Source organism: Talpa europaea (assembly GCF_964194135.1).
Source record: "Talpa europaea genome assembly, chromosome: 16".
Classification (NCBI taxonomy): Eukaryota; Metazoa; Chordata; class Mammalia; order Eulipotyphla; family Talpidae; genus Talpa; species Talpa europaea.
This window is the reverse complement of record NC_140084.1, coordinates 37,620,950-37,639,145: the sequence shown is the minus strand read 5'-3', so window position 1 is coordinate 37,639,145 and position 18,196 is coordinate 37,620,950. Positions and strand designations below refer to the sequence as shown.

At 44.0% G+C, this 18,196-nt stretch overlaps 1 protein-coding gene across 1 annotated transcript; it reads right to left on the bottom strand.

The window, feature by feature from the left end:
- Window positions 1-4,093: 4,093 nt before the first annotated feature.
- On the bottom strand, window positions 4,094-16,577 carry CFAP20 (cilia and flagella associated protein 20; the record flags this gene model as incomplete). Its single annotated transcript, XM_084256862.1, has 6 exons — window positions 4,094-4,099; window positions 4,605-4,715; window positions 5,488-5,676; window positions 6,512-6,623; window positions 7,336-7,415; window positions 16,494-16,577. The coding sequence occupies 6 exons, from the start codon at window positions 16,575-16,577 to the stop codon at window positions 4,094-4,096; spliced, it is 582 nt and encodes a 193-aa protein (XP_084112988.1).
- Between the last annotated feature and the right edge of the window lie 1,619 nt (window positions 16,578-18,196).

Here is an 18,196-nt window from a genome sequence, read left to right as displayed (position 1 = left end):
TCATAACTTTATGGAAGAAAGAGCTGGGGGAAATCCAAGTGATGAGAGAATTCATGAAAGCCTTTGCTAATATTACCCTCATGCAATAAAATAGCAGAGGCTCTCAGTGACATTTTACACCCCTTTAATAAGGGGTTCTGTCAAATGCGTTTCCACATCCCACCCTAGCACACTGTTTTTGCTTTGCTTCAGACACCATGGAGACCAAGAGGCACAATTTTTCCAAGGCTCATGCTCCATCCAGATGTTTAGCGTCTTGCAGATTTGCAATTTGGAGTGCCTCTATCACAGCCCAGAGGCATTGTGGTTTGCACTACAGGACTCCATGTTGTCAGGTTACAGAAAAGGTACAGAGACCTAAGTTATACATTAGAAACGTATGTATAAAAGGCTCTTCAAGTTTTGAGAGAGCAGGGAAAGTTGCTATTTGTAGCCGTGCCTGGGATGAGTTATGCTTTTCTAGCTTCCCAGCAGTTCGATTCTCTATTCTCAGAGGGTCACGCTAACTTTTGTATCCTTCAACTTGGAGCAGCATCCCAAGAAACAAAAAAAAATTACCAGGTATTAACATGTAGGTCTCTGGACTGAAGCTAGACCTCCCGAAAGAGAAATCTATATATTTTTAATAAGTTGGGTCCAAAGAGCCTACATTTTAATAGGTCAGAGTAATCTAAATTTGACTTTTTTTTAGTTGGGAGATATAATAAGAACATATTCACCTGTATGTGTAATTTAAATAGTGATGAAGCAAACACTCAGGTGTAAGCACTATCCAGATTAAGAAATACTGTTGGTGGTCCTTGGAAGGTGCTCTTAAGAGCCTCTCCCATTGCCTGTGTAACCACCCTACCATTACCTCCAAGTAAAAAGCACTCCCAACTTTTGAGATAGTCACTTGTCTGTCACTGAAGAGTATTATAAATGATGCATCCTGGAACAGTATTGTTTTGCCTAATTAAAAATTGTAAAATGGAATCAAAACTTTACACTACGGTGGTATACTTCCTATTGCAGCTTTTATTCCTTTTCATTACCATATAGTATTCCACTGTGCGCAGTGACCCTTAGACTCAGGCCCTGAAATTCAACTAATGTTCTACTGGGAAATGATAAACCAGGCCAGCCTCACTGCAGAGGCAGAGCTGAGTCTAGTCCTCGAGCTCCCTTGTGCAGCCAGGACTGGTCTGGCCCATCTGACTTGTCAACATCCTTTACAAAAAGGCACAGCCAGCCACAGGAAGCAGGGGGACACCAATATGAGGGAGGACTGCGATGGCTTATGACCCCCATCAGGTAATTTGGGGCCTCATTCCAGTCTTGTCACTCTTAGAGGGACTAGCCCATCTCTCTCTGGGCTTAGGTGTCCTCATCAGTAAAACGGGTGATGAAGCGGCTGTGATAAGAAGAGGTCCAGGATCTTTTTCAGAGACTTCTGATACTTGAGACTTTCTGCTGAAGATGCTGAGATGCTAGGGGAAGAAGCTTGGGGGCTGTCCTTATTGCCCCAGGAGGGGACTGGGCTGGCTGGGTCAGTTGCCAGCCTGGCTGCAGGGAAGTAGTTAGTGGGTCAGTGGCAAATAAGGGCTACAATGGATCTGTTCGCCAACAAGGTGAACCCTGTTGGGACGGTTATGTGCCTGTCCCCTCAAGTTCATGCCAACTAATAGCACTCTCTCATTTGGAAGGCAATTCCTTCTAAACCACACCATGACTTTGAGGGAGTCAGATAACCAACTCTGCCTGCTCTAATTTCCACAATCTAAGGTCATTCTGGCCTAAGCTCTGTGAAGAGGCCTTTAGCCCAGCAGGCTCCCGTCCTTCCTGCCCCCTTAGCCTCGCAACTAGTGTTGTCATCCTCCTGGTGAGCTGAAAGCTAAGGGCAAGAGGCCATGCAGTCAGTGGTGCCACAATTCATGCTGGCCCAGGTCCAGCTTAGATAATACATCCCATCACCCTCGACACCCCCTCACTTCCTCTCGGGTGGACATATGAAGCATCTGGGCACTCAACAGCTGCCGCCTTCCACCCCAAGAAGGGTGGTGAGGTAATCCCCATATATAGTCTGACAAGTGCCTCAGGGTGAAAGGGGCTCTGTGTGGAGGAGAGTGCATGACTGTATTTCTCTGGACTTCCAGGAGCATTTTGCTGATGTCCTGGCACCAAAGAGAAATGAAAAGTGAGCCCAGTTTTCTTGCCTCCACAAAAGCATCTTTCATCCCACAATAAACTCTAGATTGGAAAGACAATTTCTCAATATAGTGGCCAGAGACAAGAAGCTCTGTGGAAGTCACCGGCCACTCCACCCCCCTCCATTTCTGAGAATTCATAGTGACCCAGAAAGCTCGGTCAACAGGCAACTGCAGGCTGACACGAGGAATACTAACAGGTTTAAGGGTGGCAAAGTGGGCAATATTCACATTTGACTAGGGCTGGCCCTGGGAGAGCAGACGCTGTCACCTGAGCTGATGGGCATTCGCTGATGGTGAATAACTGGAGACTCTCAGACAAGGGGCAGCATCCGCGGAAGGGCAGCTCTAGTCTGGTCGTTAGCAGGAAAAGAACAAAGTTGTCTTGACTGAGCCCACCTAAGTGCCAGACACTGGACCACTGTTGAGGAGAAATGAAAACTCCGGGTCACAGTCGGTAGCAGTGGACCACCATTCCCTCCACCTCCTGCACCCTTGCCCACCTCAGAGACCTGGTTGTGCTTATCCAGAGCACACTCCGAAGGATAAGGAGGCCAAACAGTGCGCTAGCCATTTAAGTGGTATTAACATAAATTAGCAATATGTGTTTTTACTTCTAATCAAAGTCAAAACGTTTGGTGCCAATAATTCCTTATCATTCTTATGGAAAAAATCAAGAGGGAGTGCCTGGGGAGAGCACATGCCTAGAATGACCCCTTCTGTTCTTTTTTGACTTTCAATTTATAGGTAAATATTACTTTTCAAAAAGGTTCGTATTGTAATACAAGTACACAAATGATACAAAACCCTTTTCTCCAGATGAAATCACTGGTCTAGTTCTTGTGTCGGCTTCAGGCTCATCTAGGTATATCAACATATGCTCTTGCTCTGTCCCCAAACTGCTTCTCCCTAGAAATGTCATACACAATTGAGCTGCATCATATTAAGTGTTTAACTTTTCTAAGTGTGCCGGGGTCATTACCAAGCGTATGCCCAATAACTGTGAGTGGGTGAGTATGTAAATTTTCAGCTTTCTCGTGTGATTCTAGTGTTTAAAGAAACGTTTTTGTTATATATCCCTAATTCAAGCAAGCCCCTCATCTGGAGCTCAGAGGGAAATGGTGATCTCTTCCAACCTGAGGAATACTAGATGGGCGGATTATTACAAAAACATGTGGGGTTCAGATACCACATCTTCCTATGTGCTTAAGAGCAATATGTACTTTATGACGCTTTGTCTAAAGTGCCACTTCGGGCCCAACCCCTAGTACGATGCTTCCACTGGTGACACGCTGCTCATGTTTTCTTCTAATTTACCCTGGAGGCTGTTCCAATCAGTATACACAGAACTGTCCTGTTCTTTAAGTCTTACTGCAAGCTATGTCACAATATGAACGTATGGGATGTTCTTTGGAAAGAGTAATATTTTCATATGACAAAGGAAAGAGAAACACGATCATTAAAAAAGTCACAAATTAAGAACAAATTTATAAACCAAGAATATACCATTTTATTCATTTCCAGATTATTACACAGCATGTACATACATTTAGATAATATATAAAACAAAGAATAAACCATAGCAAGAAATATTGGTCTGAAACTGCCTTATGGGACATCTTTAATTCTGTAAGTTCATGGAATCTCTCCCCACACGCTGGGGCAGGCAGCAGGATAAACTCCAGCATCCACATACCAAGGGTGGCTTAGCCCTCACTGTACTTACAATGCAATTATGGCATTAGGGCATGGTCGCCGGTGTCCACGACAAAGGACACCAAGTCAGAGATAAAAGAACCATAGCACAGTGAACTAATATAAATATTTGGTTTTTTGCATTGTCCTCCAGATAGTTTCCTTTATAAACTAAGAGTCACATCCAGGATCTATCCCTTGAGTTGCACTCGTTATTGCTGGAAGGAAAAAAGCAAACAAAAAACAGAAAAGAGGCATCAGTTTAAGTTATCAGAATATAGAAGGTCAATGTCACCTACCTCTGGTGACACTTGAGGGGACTGCTGGGCTGCGGGGAGATGCAAACCTGTCAGCAGTGGGTAGGCATGTGAGCATCCCCAGGGTATCAGAAGGGACCCATTGGCTGAGAGTAAACTGGGGCTGCTAAAGAGGTTCAGGTGAAAGGTTATGAGTTTCTTCCAGGAAGGCCTGAGCAAGATGCAGCACAATGACCCCAAGAAGAGCAAGATCACCTTGAAGAGGCAGAGATAGCAGTAACAGAACCTTTCACAGGATCATTCCTACTCAGTGCTGATGCAGTAGACCTAAGAATTCATGATGTAAAGGAATGGCTTCAAAGTGCCCACAGAGGCTCTGTAGCTGAACTCAGAATAGCACACTCGCCAGCAACACAGCTTCTCCACCTCACTGTCTGGCCTTCCTCTGAGGAAGGGGTAGGCTTACCTTTGCCTTGTTCTGAACTGGGAGATAAAGTTTGAACTCTGCTGGCAGTTCATCTTCTGAGTAGAGTCTGTCTGAGAAGTAAACCCGTCGGATACGGCAGTTTGCATGGATCTGTGGGTGCAAGATTTTTAGGAGATTAAACATGATTATCCTTCCTCTTCTCCCAATTCACCTACAGTCCTTCTCAATGTGCTATCAACCATTCATCTGATCCATTTCTCCTCCAGTATGGAAGTACACTGGTGTTGAGAATAGCTACCACGGCATCCAGTGCTTTGATGAGACCTCAGGCATGTGGCCTTCTTGCCAAGCACCTGTAATTTCATACTGCTGGAGCATTCACTGTATCCAGGGAGACACTGCAGCTTTCCTAAGTTTGCTGTGGCTGAGCCAAGACAGAAGGCATATACAGATTTCAACAGAAATTATGCCTGCATTAGATATTTTGAGGGGATGAGGAAGGCCAGTCTCTTTTCAGAGTGCAAAGTGTTTTTGGAATGTAAAGAATTTCTTTTGGTTGACTGACTTAAAGAACGACGAAAAATGAACATTTGAGCTAAAGAATAGTTTGTCTTGATAAAAAAAAAAAATTAACAAATAAGCTTCATTTCCTTGGCATCTCCTCAGCTTGGCTTAGGTGCTTCAGGCAAGAGAGAGACTTTGCTTGCTCTATTCTCCCACTACATCTGAATATGCACACTCCTGAATATGTCCAAGACCTCTCTGAGGTCAAAAGCTCCTTGGACAGGGACTTGGGAACTTTAGCCAGAAACCCACGCTGTTCTGTCACATGGGCCACAAGCAAGTAACAGTCAGAGCATAGCCATCCCCACTCCACCCCCCACCTCCCATCTGGGGTTCCATGTGGAAAAGGAGTCAGTACCTGCACTCTTAGGGTCTCGATGTAATTTGTGCCATATGCTCGCCGAGTGAAGTCTGACAGGTTGAATTGAATCTGGTTCCAGCCATCATCCAGCCGCATGGGCATGGTGCAGATGAAGGGTTTGACTCGGGTGGTGCTCTGATAGTTACTTGCCCGAAACCGCCGACGCACATTTTTGTCATCTAGTACCTGTGAAATACAGAGACAAGAGTCACATTCACTCCACCTTGGAAGACGCAAACAACCTTGGTGAGACAAGGACCTGAGCTCCCACAGCCCGGTTTCCCAAGGCTGAACCCCAAGGGAGAATAAACAGACCAATACAGGTCACACTGGCTGCAGATGGCCCGGAAGTAGCAAATTTATCTTGTCTGTTGCCAAGACAACACCAGCTGCTTATGACATATGACACACCCTGCAAGCCCTCAGACCATAGAATGATTTCATAAACATTCTTCCATTTGGAGAAAAAAAAAAATTACTGGAGTAAAGACCACCAAGAACTCAGTATTAAACAGTAGTCTCCAAATGGACATTAATCCTTAAGTTTTGAAATGATTAGACTTCCTGAATGCTTACTGTTCCTTTAAAAACTGGGCATTCAATTCTGATTACTAATATCAAATGTATATCAAAATAATTATCAAAGGTAAAGTAGACACAAAAGAATATATAGTAGAGGGTAATACAACTTTCCCGTAAGCATAGTCAAGAGTGTACGTATTCGGGCCTCTCTGGTGGCACAGGCGGTTGAGCGCAGTGCTGTGAAGCTGTCCACAGCCTCTGCAGTGTAAGTTCGATCCTGGCCAGCCAGTGAGGGTCCCACTTGGTGCAGCAGACCTCTCCTGTAGCGCCCGCTGCTTCCCTCAGCAGTGTATTTCGTCAGTCTGCCTGTTCTGTTCCCCGCTCTGTCTCTGGTGAATCCTCTCACCCTCCCGTGCATCTGGCCTGTACCCCAGTTCTTGTATAAATAAATAAATCTTTTAAAAAAAAAAAGTGTACATATTCATGTGCACATACTTACCTGAACTTCAAACGTAAAATATTTTTTCAGATTTTTGATAATCATGACAAGGAAGGGAAGTTTAATTCCCAATGTCTTCTTTGGGTCTGCAGGACATGTGATGTATGTTGTGCTATAGAGAAAGGAAAGACCAATAAACATACTACTCATCGTTTCATTTGTGGTATGCACAGCAATGATACACAGTCTGAGGATGAAATGAAAGGCAGAGCTAAAAGATCAGATACATCAACCGATGATGCCTCAACTCTTAAATCAGCTAATGCTTAAAAAAACAAATGCTGGATTGTGAAACAAAAGCTTTACGTAGGACTAGATACCAACAAAACACTTGGAAAAACAAAACCAGACGAATGAATCTGAGGAAGTCCTTCCAGTGAAAGAAGATGCAATTCTGGTCCAAAAGGATCGTCAAATAATAACAAAACAAAACTAACACCATGTGGCACCATAAACCACACTGGCCACATACTGGGTGATTAGGGCAATAGGTACCCTCTTCCCCACACACAGCATGATTCAATATTAACAATAACAGCTCATATTTACATTGCACTTACTTCCTGCTAAGAAGGTGCAAAGTGTTTTGTACACATTCATTTATTCAATCCTCACAATTACCCAATAAGGAAGATGTATTGTTATTATCCCCAATTTTCAGATGAGGAAACTAAGGCCTAGGGATGCAGTAACGTGGCAAGGCAAATTCCAAGTAGCAGGGCTGGATGCACATTGGGCAGTCTGACTGCAGCCTGCAGTGTTAACCTCTATGATGAACAGTCCCCCTGGGGTACAGTGTGTCTGGGAAAACAGTGGCAATCTACCTGACATTGGTTCCTTCAATCTCTAGCACCAGGGACTGGATGTCATTATCAGTGATTCTTTTGATGTGGCCATTCCGCACCTGTAAGGAAGAAAACTAAACTGGTTAGTACTGAAATATTTAGTCAAGGCTTTGTTAAAAATTTGAAGGTTTAATGGGACCATTTAAAGAAAACCACAGTGGTCCAAGGGACATACCACAGAAGCCTGTGACATGGTATATGAGTTTATACATAAGTAAGCTACGCTATCACCTCGAAACAAGGTCTGATCAACCACCACAGGAACTGCAAGTAACTTGGTAATGTATAAATCTTCCCAAGAAAACAACTTAATTCAGATTCACCTAACGTTTATTGAGTGCCTACTGTGTACTGGAAACATTCATGTACATTCTCTCACTTAATTCTAACAATAACAACGATCACAAAGTAGGTAGTATTGATTTCACTCCACCAATGCACACTAGTAGGTTCCCCAGTAGGGGACTCAGAATAAATGCCAGGGCTTTCCACAGCTCCATACTGCCTCTTATATGTTTGTATGCCAGAAAGGTCAAATGCTAAGTGTCACTGAGGAAGAGGATGGCAACCAAAAAAATGAAAGCATTACTTCCCCCCGGTTTATTCTTACATCATTCTTCCTTATTTTCTTTCCCCAAGTTTCTACTTTTTCAAATATAAATTCAAGTTCCATCTGTGCCTTACATAGAAGCCTGCATCTTCGGCCCACAAGGACTTCTCTCTGATGTGTTTTTCTGGCTCATGAAGCCTAGATTACATAATTTAGTACTTCACCCTACGGTTTTTGGTACTATTTGCTGCATCTATACATGATGGAGAGGAGTCAATATTCAATACAGATGCCTTCTCTCAATATTTGGGAAAGAATAATTATCTTCCAGCATCAAATTTGTAAGCACTTAATATGGCTAGAGAGACAGAGATGTGCAAAAGTATAAGACAAGACTACACTGTTACTGTTACAAGACTACACTGTTATTGCAACATGAAAAAGAGCTACATCCTGTTCTAAAGAGCAATTTAGAACAGGAGGCATCAGAAAGACAAACAAGTTGTCTTTTCCTAGGTATAGTGAAAACGGTCACACATCAGCAGTCACACTCAAGAACTCCATTATTTGGTTTTCCATCAGATTTGCACATAAGGACAGAACAGTGTTGAGTCTGCCTGGTAGGTATATTTACCAACATAGATAATTAATAATATGGCATTCTGTTTTCAGGCCTCCGTGTCTGTGAGCTCTGTTACTGTGAATTTGACCCACTAGCGGTGTACTTAGTGTTGCCCAGGCGACATCTGACATCACTGCCCATTTTTTTCTACAGCAGGCAACTCACTCTTACCGCCTCAAATAAGAATAAGCTCAGGGCTAGGGATCAAGCATCATTTGTATCTTCCACAATGCTTAGTACTGTGCTAGGAATAAACTAAGCATTAAAATATTTGCTGACTGCTGGAATTTGTCACCCTAAGAATTGGCACAAATGAATATATTCAAGGAGGATTTATTTTTTTTTTTAAATTCCTGGATAACATATCCACCATGGAGTATTTAGGAAGTGAGAGATCCTGGGATATATGTCACAGAGCCCATGAGGCCGGCAGTGTGAAGCTTTCCCACAAATCATTCTTCGGTGCCTCAGAAGGCACCATCAAGAGAAAGAATGTTGATTGGATGGACCCCAGATCGCTGCCAATGTAGCATTTCTTAGGTTCTCAAGACACAAACGTCACATTCAAGTGCTTCTCAAACAGAGCTGGTGATATCCAATGCCCCTGCATTGAATTCTGGGCCTCTTTCCAAGGGAGATTAAGAGCACAAAGGCTTGGGTCTATGCAGCGCATGCCAACACTACCCACCTCATTCCCCAACCAAAGTGGCAATATTCATCCTTTATTTACTAGCCCACAGCTGCTCTGGAAAATCAGGCAGACTTGTTGGTGAGAGAAGAATTAATCATGAAATTATTTCCAAATAATGCAATGCAATCACACATTGATAAGTGCTAACAGTATTCCAAAAAGACTCAAACACTAATTTATAACATACCACGAATACTAATTAGTCTCTATAATATAACTTCATTCTTTCTTTTCTTTTTTTTTTAAAAAGATTTATTTATTTATTTATACAAGCACTGGGTACAGTCAGAAGCACGGGAGGGTGAGAGAATTCACCAGAGCCAGAGCGGGGAGCAGAGCAGGCAGAAGGACCGAAGTAAACTGCTGAGGGGAGCAGCGGGTGGCAGGAAAGGTCTGCGAGCCATGTGGGAGCCTCCTCTGGTGGCCGGGGAGCAGCCGGGAATCGAACCGGCGCCGCAGAGGCTGCGGGCAGCTTCGCAACCCAGCGCTCAACTGCTGCGCCACCGGGGAGGCCCACTTCATTCTTTCTTTAAACGTATCTAACATATAAAAAACTAGCAACAACGAATGTTGGCGAGGGGTGGAGAAAAAGGAACTCTCCTGCACTGTTGGTGGGAGTGCAAACTGGTCCAACCACTATGGAGAGCTGTGTGGAGATTTCTGGACCTACTAAACATAGAGCTTCCATATGATCCAGCAATTCCACTCCTAGGTATTTACCCAAAGGACACAGAAACATCAATTCCAAAGAGCACCTGCACACCTATGTTTATAGCAGCACTGTTTACAATAGCTAAGCTTTGGAAACAGCCCAAATGCCCAAAAATAGATGACTGGATCAAGAAGATATGGTACATATATACCATGGAATATTACTCAGCATTCAAAAAAGATAAACACATGCAATTTGCAGCAACATGGATGGCGCTGGAAGAGATCATGCTCAGCGAAATAAGCCAGAAAGAAAAAGAAAAATACCGGATGGTCTCACTCATAGCAGGAATCTAGAAAACCTAAATAAGGGACCAGGAAAAAGAATAACTATAAGAAAGAAAAAATCAAAATCAACAAACAACTATGAACCAGAGACACACTATGGGGGGGGAGGTTGGGTTCAAAATAAGGGGGTTGCAATTGTATGGGGAATATAAAAATAAAATTAAAAAACAAAAGAATGTAATATAAAAATCAGATGGTTAAGTTGAAAAGATCAAGTGATTGGGGTCTAAGGACTACCACTACTAGAAGGCAGCACTTTTCCCAACACCGAGAGAACGGTCTCAATTCTTACATCCCCAAAGGTCTCTCAGGCCAGAGTCAACAAGAAGCCTCCCTCAGCTCCAGAAAGCCCAACCAGATTTCACAGGGAGGAAATGTTAGGAAAGTTGCCGCTGCCCATCTCCAAGTTTATAACAGATGACTTCACTCCAGCAAATCTAGCAATTCAGGCCTTCACAGAAGAATACAATGCCTCTACTGCAAGCAGGAGTCAGACTGGAAGCCAGAACAGACTTTGTAGTGTCCGCATGCTTCCGCCCCAATTTTCAGTTGGACTTCCAGTAACTTTTTAAAGAAAAATTTCTTTCCGCAGCATCTGATAATAACCATCACTTACAAATTTAATTCTAGCAAAATTAATCAAATGTATCCATCCTATAAAACAAGAGCACCTAGGAGAAAAGGCAGCACTTTCAAAGGAATGTCCACCAGCCTCTCTAGAATTTTAATTTGGCTTGTGGTGAGACAAGCTAAATGGGGCTTTGCCCAAGGAGAAAGTTTAGTCCTTGGAGAAAAACACAAGCATTCCCACATCACAAGCTGCCAGAGCTCTGAAATTAAATTTAGTGGATTTGCTAGTGAAATTATGATTTTTCTCCTTTATTAAGTTTAAAGGACTACAGATACAAACTCATTGGAGGGGAGGGGGAGGTGTATGCAATGAATCAAAAGTTAAGGGTTTTAATAGTAATTAAACTTCCCCAACCTCTTCTCTAGGCTCTGAAGGTAGGACCCAAGTATAAATAGGGACAACCAATTTGTCACAAAGTCTTCCAACCACAGTGGCAATCTGGGTGTCACTACTTTGAATGGTAAAGGTCTTCAGGAAGCAACCCTGCCCCTCCTCATCTAGTTTCTGACAAAAACATCTAACAAAGATGCATGGTCTCAGAAAGCATCAACTTCCTTTCCTTAGCTCCTTCCAGTTCAGAGGTCACTAGGCAGGCCTGGCTTTGAAATGAAGAAAAAATGAACTGGTCAGCATTTATTACTCATGGTGGAAGCAGGTTTTATTTACTTTCCTCTCTAAATTAGAAGTTGCCAATTGGTTTTTTCTTTTTAATTGTTCTTTTTTTTTTTTTTTTAATTTCATGAACTTTTTCCCCCAACCACGAGCTGGGGGTAGTTTAGGAGCTCCAGAACCCAGTCAACTGGCAATTACAGGTCAGAATGGTCCTCAGCCTCTGCAGACACGGAAAAGGGACACTTCAGCCCTTTACAATCACTCTCCCAGGTTTGCCATGGTTGCTGGGCAGTTAATAAAGGACACTGATTTGTATTTCAGTGTACACCCCAAGAAGGATCAAGCTGAGGGGAAAAACTACAACTGGGGTGGGAGGTAGCTGGACAAAGTTCTGTATTTCTGAGAGCTTCAAAATAACAAAAGTTGTATCCACTCCCCACCCCCAGCTTTCATTTTTCTGGCTCTACCCACTTATCCTGGCTGACAGCTGAGCCCCCAGCCATCTGGCATCCTAGTCTTAATAGCACTTGTTCCAATTTGCATTAAGCCAATAGAGCTGTCCACTTCAACAGGCAAGTTTCTGCCCTAGGCTACAGCTGGAACTCCAAGTCAAAAAACGGGCAGAGGGAGACCTCTGTAGGGAGAGCTGAGCATAGCTCCAACTCAAGCTGCACATAGCTCCTGGGTCTCACAGGCTTGAATGGGTCAAAGGTTTCTTTCCCTTGCTATGCTTAACAAGACCTATCCAGACTGCACACTGACAATTCTAGGCATATGCAAACCCCTTAGTTGAAGAAAGGACAACAAACTAATCAGTCTCTTCCTAACAGTACATTTAAAGAGCCCATGCCTTCTTCAATTACAGTAAAAGCTGTTATTCAGAATAATAAAGACCATAGAATGCCACAGGAAAATCTGGCGGGGCGGGGGAAGTTTTGCTAACTTCATATCCAAAGTCACTCAGTCCTGCTGGAAACTGCCCCGTTTAATATGTACCAACAACATTTGCTAATTAACAGCTAGGGTGGGAGGTATTTTTTTTTTGGGGGGGGGACAGACAGTGTTTATTGTTTAAATTTGGAACAGCAACACCACCACAAAAACTCCGGTTCTGTTATTTAGTTTGGGAATAGGGAGGATCAGCAGCAGCTGCTGAGAAAGGACAAGGTAAAATGAGGAGAATCTTGTATAAATTAACATCCTCATCTTGTACACTTTTAGGACCTAACCAGCAAAGACGGAAAATTACGTTTTACACAGGCTGAAGTGGAGTTAGAACCTTCTAGTATTTTCTTTACAAACTATTAACATTAAACTGTTCACATTAAACATCAGAGTCCTTTAATAAATGTAATTTATTTGCTGGTCCCAGAACTAAGGGAATACTAGAGAACCCCCTCATCTCCCCTGAATTCTTGGTTTGAAAAAAATACAAAGGTCTCTATCAGGAAGCTTACTAGTCTTGCCAGAAATTTAGGTCTTAAAAAGTTTATTTCAAGTGAGATGAGTATGATAAAAAGGAAGTAGAGGTCCTATGAGTAGATATAAATTAACTTAACCTAGAGGGTCAAGAGCGAGCTCTCTGAGGAGGTGCTTTTGAACTCTGTACTGGAGACTGGAGACGAGGTACAGGAGCGGGTCCCAGCAGAGGGGCCAGAAAATGCAAAGCCTGTGCCAGAGAGAGAAATAACAGGACTTCTTTCGGTTCAGAAGGGGGTAAATACTTAGAGGGGAACCCGGAGGAGGTGAGCCTGACAACTAGTTAAGAAGGCGTCAGACCATGGGCTGTGTGGCCTTAGATCCATACTAAAGATTCAGGGCTAAGGACACCATGATACAATGGCTCAATTATTTCATTTCAGAAGTGTGGTTTTGGTGCACTTCCTATTCCAAGGCATCTGACAATGGTCTCAGTTATAAAATTTACTCTAAGCAGGGCAGATCCCTGCCCTAGTTAATACTTATATGGCAAAGCTTTTTATGGTACATCTTCATTTAAGCTCTATAACCATGTGGGTTCAGTATTATTATGAGAAAACACAGTAGTTAAGTACTTGTCCAACATTTTACACAGCAGAGAACCCAGCCAGGACACAAATCCAAGGTGCCTGATCACTCTAGCACTGGCATTTCAAGGTAAGACATCACACTTGCCCTTAAGGAACTTGCAGTCTACCGGGTGCTACACTACAAATAAGCAACTGCCAAACAGGGTGACAGAGTGCCACTGGAGACCTAACTTAAAACTGCCAGTGAAATGTTTGGGGTTGAAAGATGAAGTGGAGGACAGGGGCTGTAAATATCATAGAATGTCAATAAATTGCAGGGGATACAAACATGAGCAAGTCATACCTGCAACGACGGAGTTTGCAAATTCACTGGTAATGTGTACATGGCAGTCACAGCTCATACACAGGAGACACTCAGAGGGAGACACAGAGCGTAAACAGAAGCCAAACCAATTTATCCAAGACTTGTTCACAGAAAACAAATTATGGAACTTATCAATCCATAAACTCAAGAAGAAAACAGTAAAGTTCTGGTGTTAGGGGGAAAGGATGTCCTGCGCAAGCCTGGGTGAGGATCCAGGCAGGCAACCCGTTTTATATCGGGGTTGCCCTGTTACACTGTGAAATCAAAATAGTAACTAAAAATAACCACTACAGCCAACATGGACCTGTTGGCAAAGGGCAGGTTCATGTCGAAACAAATGTAGACAGTCTTTCCCTCCCTCCATTAAACGTCACCCTTATTACAACTTTGCCTTATTCTCTGGGAGCGGAGAAGATGTCTTCAGAGAAGATACCTTGTCTTTCTCTAAAGAGATTATCTCCTCAAGTATACACAATGCCCATCGCTTAGCTGTTGCTCAATCAATCTTTGATAAGTATATCAATTCCCAGTGTTCTCCTGGCTGGATTCTCAATATTTCCCGAGGGCTTTCTATAATACAGCGAGAAAAGGCACACTACAAAAGTCTATGAATTTGGCCCCAAACTTTCCTCTTCCTCCCTTTCCTCCTCTTGCACCAGGGGGAAAAATTCATCACTAAATATTTTTCAATCTATTCTAAATAAGAAGAGAAACATATTTCATCATTATGAGGTTTTTGCTTAAAATGGGTGTTCTTCTAACGGTATTCTTTGACAAACTATGTTTTATTTACTCCACGTAACCCAGCTGGTGGATCAGTGTTTTCACACGTGTTTATGTCTTCAGGGTACCATCCGACCTCTAGTGGCGTTGTTAAGGGACACACGGCGCACCATGGTTACACTTTCATATACCGCTGTGTAAACATGTTGACTAGTCAAAAAGCTGCCTTTGGAAAAATGAAACAAAAGATCGAGTCGAGAATAGTTAAAATGGACAACTCGGACAAAAGTTTCACCTGATAGAAATGCTGAGGCATCCTTACCACTGGAACTGTTTCAGTGTGAGTAAATTCTCTGACCTGCTCCTAGGTCAGATCCCATCCTCTATTTCAATTTGACACTTTACAATTCAGTTTCCAAGTTCAAGTGGCACACTAGGCCACTCCTGCTCTCTGACCACTCACAACTAAGCCAAACCACAACTGGGAAGTCATTATCCTTGCAAAGTAGCCAGGTATACTTTCTCCAACTTCTCTTTGTAGAGGTGCAATTTCAGAATTTACAATGTTTTAGTCCAATGTGAACAAAACCATGGCACTACAATCCTCAGTAACATAGGAGGGAAACAAAAAATTGGAATTTCTATGTAGTACTCTTAACATTTGAGCCAACTTATGGACACAATCTTTGCGAGGGGAAAGATTTTTCACACACGGATAAAGCCAAGCTTATTATATGCAGATCTTTCAGCTATCTCATAAAAATGACATTAAGGACACACCACCCTCAGACCTGCTCTGAGAAAGCAGAACTCTCCCGGGGACGGGCAGAAGGCTGACCAGGTTCTCTATCAATCTATAAGGCATGGAGTTCTCGTCTATGGGTGCAAGAAGACAGTTCTGAGATGAAATTCACATTTTTTTTTTTTACTTCACTTACCCAAACTACTTATTTAGATTATTCCACATCCAGCTCTGTAAATGCACCATTCCAACATACCACCTGTCTCCATCCTCCCCCAAGGAGGGCAGTAAGCATACACCCTAAACTCACCTTCCTCATCAAAGCAATTACCTTACCTCATATTAAAAGAGGGTGACAGCTGACTATCTGGAAATTTGCATGAGAAACCAAATATTAAAGTTAAAAAAAAAAAATGCATAGCGACTCTGAGGCTGCCAAACACACATGCCCCCTACTCAACATCTCCAGAAAGCCCAGCGCGTTGACATCTCCTGGGGTGAGTGAAAGCAGCTTCTGGTAGACTTCTGAATAAAGAAGCAGCTTGGACAGCCTCTGAGTTTCTTAATCCAGACAAAACTGTCACCTTTTTGCAATTTTCCTAACGGGGAAAAAAAAAATCAGGACCTGGAAGCACGGTACAGAACGTCCTCAAATTCGGGCTTGTTTGGGATCAGCTGCAGGAAAGCAGCCAATGAATGAAACCCAAACACACAAGCGCTGCCTGGCTGCGCCTCGAGCAGGGTGCGTGGAACAAAGCCTCTGTGTCCAGAGCCCTGCACGGTGCCTGGCACACAGGAGGCGCTCAGGAACTAGCTGTGAAATCAGGGACGACCAGTTCCTTTTACAGGTACCTTCCCAAAGTGGACTCACGAAAATATGTGCGTTTCCTGCCAGACGGGCACTCTCAAGCCTACTCTACAGAGCGCAATGAGAGGACCTGAGTGGGCCAGTCGAGCCTGCAGGGAGGAGCCTCCGTCCTAAACACCCCGCGGCCGCAGGATGCTCACGTCCCTCACAACCTCCTCACACGCCCCCCCTCGAGGCCCAGTCACGCCAGGTGCGGGGACAGGCGCGGCCCCGACCGTTTGGCCTCCCCAGGCCTCAAGTACCCGCCAGCCCGCCCCCCCCCGAGGCGGGATGAGGGGGGCGCACAGGCCCTGCACCCCACCCCGGCGCGGCCCCCAGCCCCTGACCTTCTTGTCCCAGATCTGCAGGGGCTTGCTGCCGATGCTGTAGAGGATGGACAGGAACCCGCTCTGGAACGTGTTTTTGAACATCTCGCCCGCGGCCTTCTCCTCAGCCGCGCCGGAGCCGACCTGGTAGGCGCGCCGAGCGGCGAAGGCAACGCAGAGGGCCGGGTCTGGGCAGAAAAGGGACACTGAGCTCGCGACCCCCCACCCCTTTATTTGCAAGCACAACAGACAGACTCGGACGCGGGTCGCGGCGCTCGTGAGGCTCAGGCGCCAGAAGCGGCCGGGCAAGCAACACGGAAACCACAGCAACTGCCTCCCGCGCCGCGCTCCCCGCCTTAAATGCAGGCGGCGGGCCGCCCGCCCCCTCAGAAGGATCCTTCCGCCCACTTGAGCCCGCCCCCTGGGAGCGCGGGGCCCAATCCAGCCAATCCAGTCCCATGCCTCGGAGACTTCCTGTTCCTCCCGCTCGTGAGCCCCGCCCTTATTCCCGTCGCCTCGTGCTAAGAATCCTGTTGCCAAGGGACTATTTTTCCCATCGTCCCAGAGCGGCCTTTAGAGAGCGGAAGGAGACGGCGGGTTAGAGAATGCGTCATTGAGACTGCGTGGTGTCATGGGAACGTGCGGGGGTGGGGCCAGCGGGCGTGGAGACCAGGCCCCGCCCCCTGGGGAGGGGAGGCGTCTCAAGGGCAGAAGGGAAGGCGGACTCGGGAGGTGGCTCTGCTGAACAGGTGTTTATTTACCTGGCGTCTTGTGAATGCCGAATAGATGCTTGTTGGCCAAGGATAGGACAAAGTTAAAGTGAGCTCACCAGTGTTGGGCACTAAGTGTGCTAAGTGCTTCTTCATATGCACCGTTGATTTAATTATTTAGTCTCCATGAATACACCATATTCATTCTCTTAACTTGTGGGGCGCAGAGGAAAGAAATACTCGGAGGAAAACGTGTTGCCTTAAATGAATCGTTAGAAAACAAAGGTTGAACATTTAGAAGTAGAAATTGCTGACATCAAATAAAAGAGTTGAGTTGAATCAACAGCTGATTTTTTTTAATGAGCTAATAGTTAGAGCAATTTTTAAGACTTTGATTACATTTCAAGTGTGAAGGAAATGTGAATGGTGATGACCAGTCAGACATTGATTATCGACCTAAATATTACACTTTGTGCCCAGGGCTGTGTTGGGTATTGTAGCTGACAGAAAAGGAGTTTGCTGCTAACTTCATCATAAAAGCAATTAGTAATAGCTAATGGCAATGGAGCATTTAAGATGTGGCAGACACTGTATTAATTTCCTTAGCCTGTATTAAGTCATTTAATCCTTGCAAAAACTGAGTAGACAGTCCAACCAGTTTCCGGACACAGGGAAGTCTTCTAAGAGTAGAAAATTAAAAACTTTTTTTATGTGAAACTTATTTTTAGATGATTTCTGGACACTCTATATGCCTGAGATTAGTGAACATTTTATGCCTTGTTATTAAGTTTTTCCTAGGAGAAAAAAAAGGATAGAGAAGACATAACATTCAGTGAAATAACTATAGATGAGGACCTTAAACTCAATTGTGTCAGTAGTAACATTAAATGGAAATGAGCTAATATTTATTAGCTATTAGTAATTGAAAGGTTGTTGAGTTTAAGGTCCTTAAATACTATATACAACTTTACCCATTTGACAATATATATAAAATAAATTATTCTCTAGGGGAAA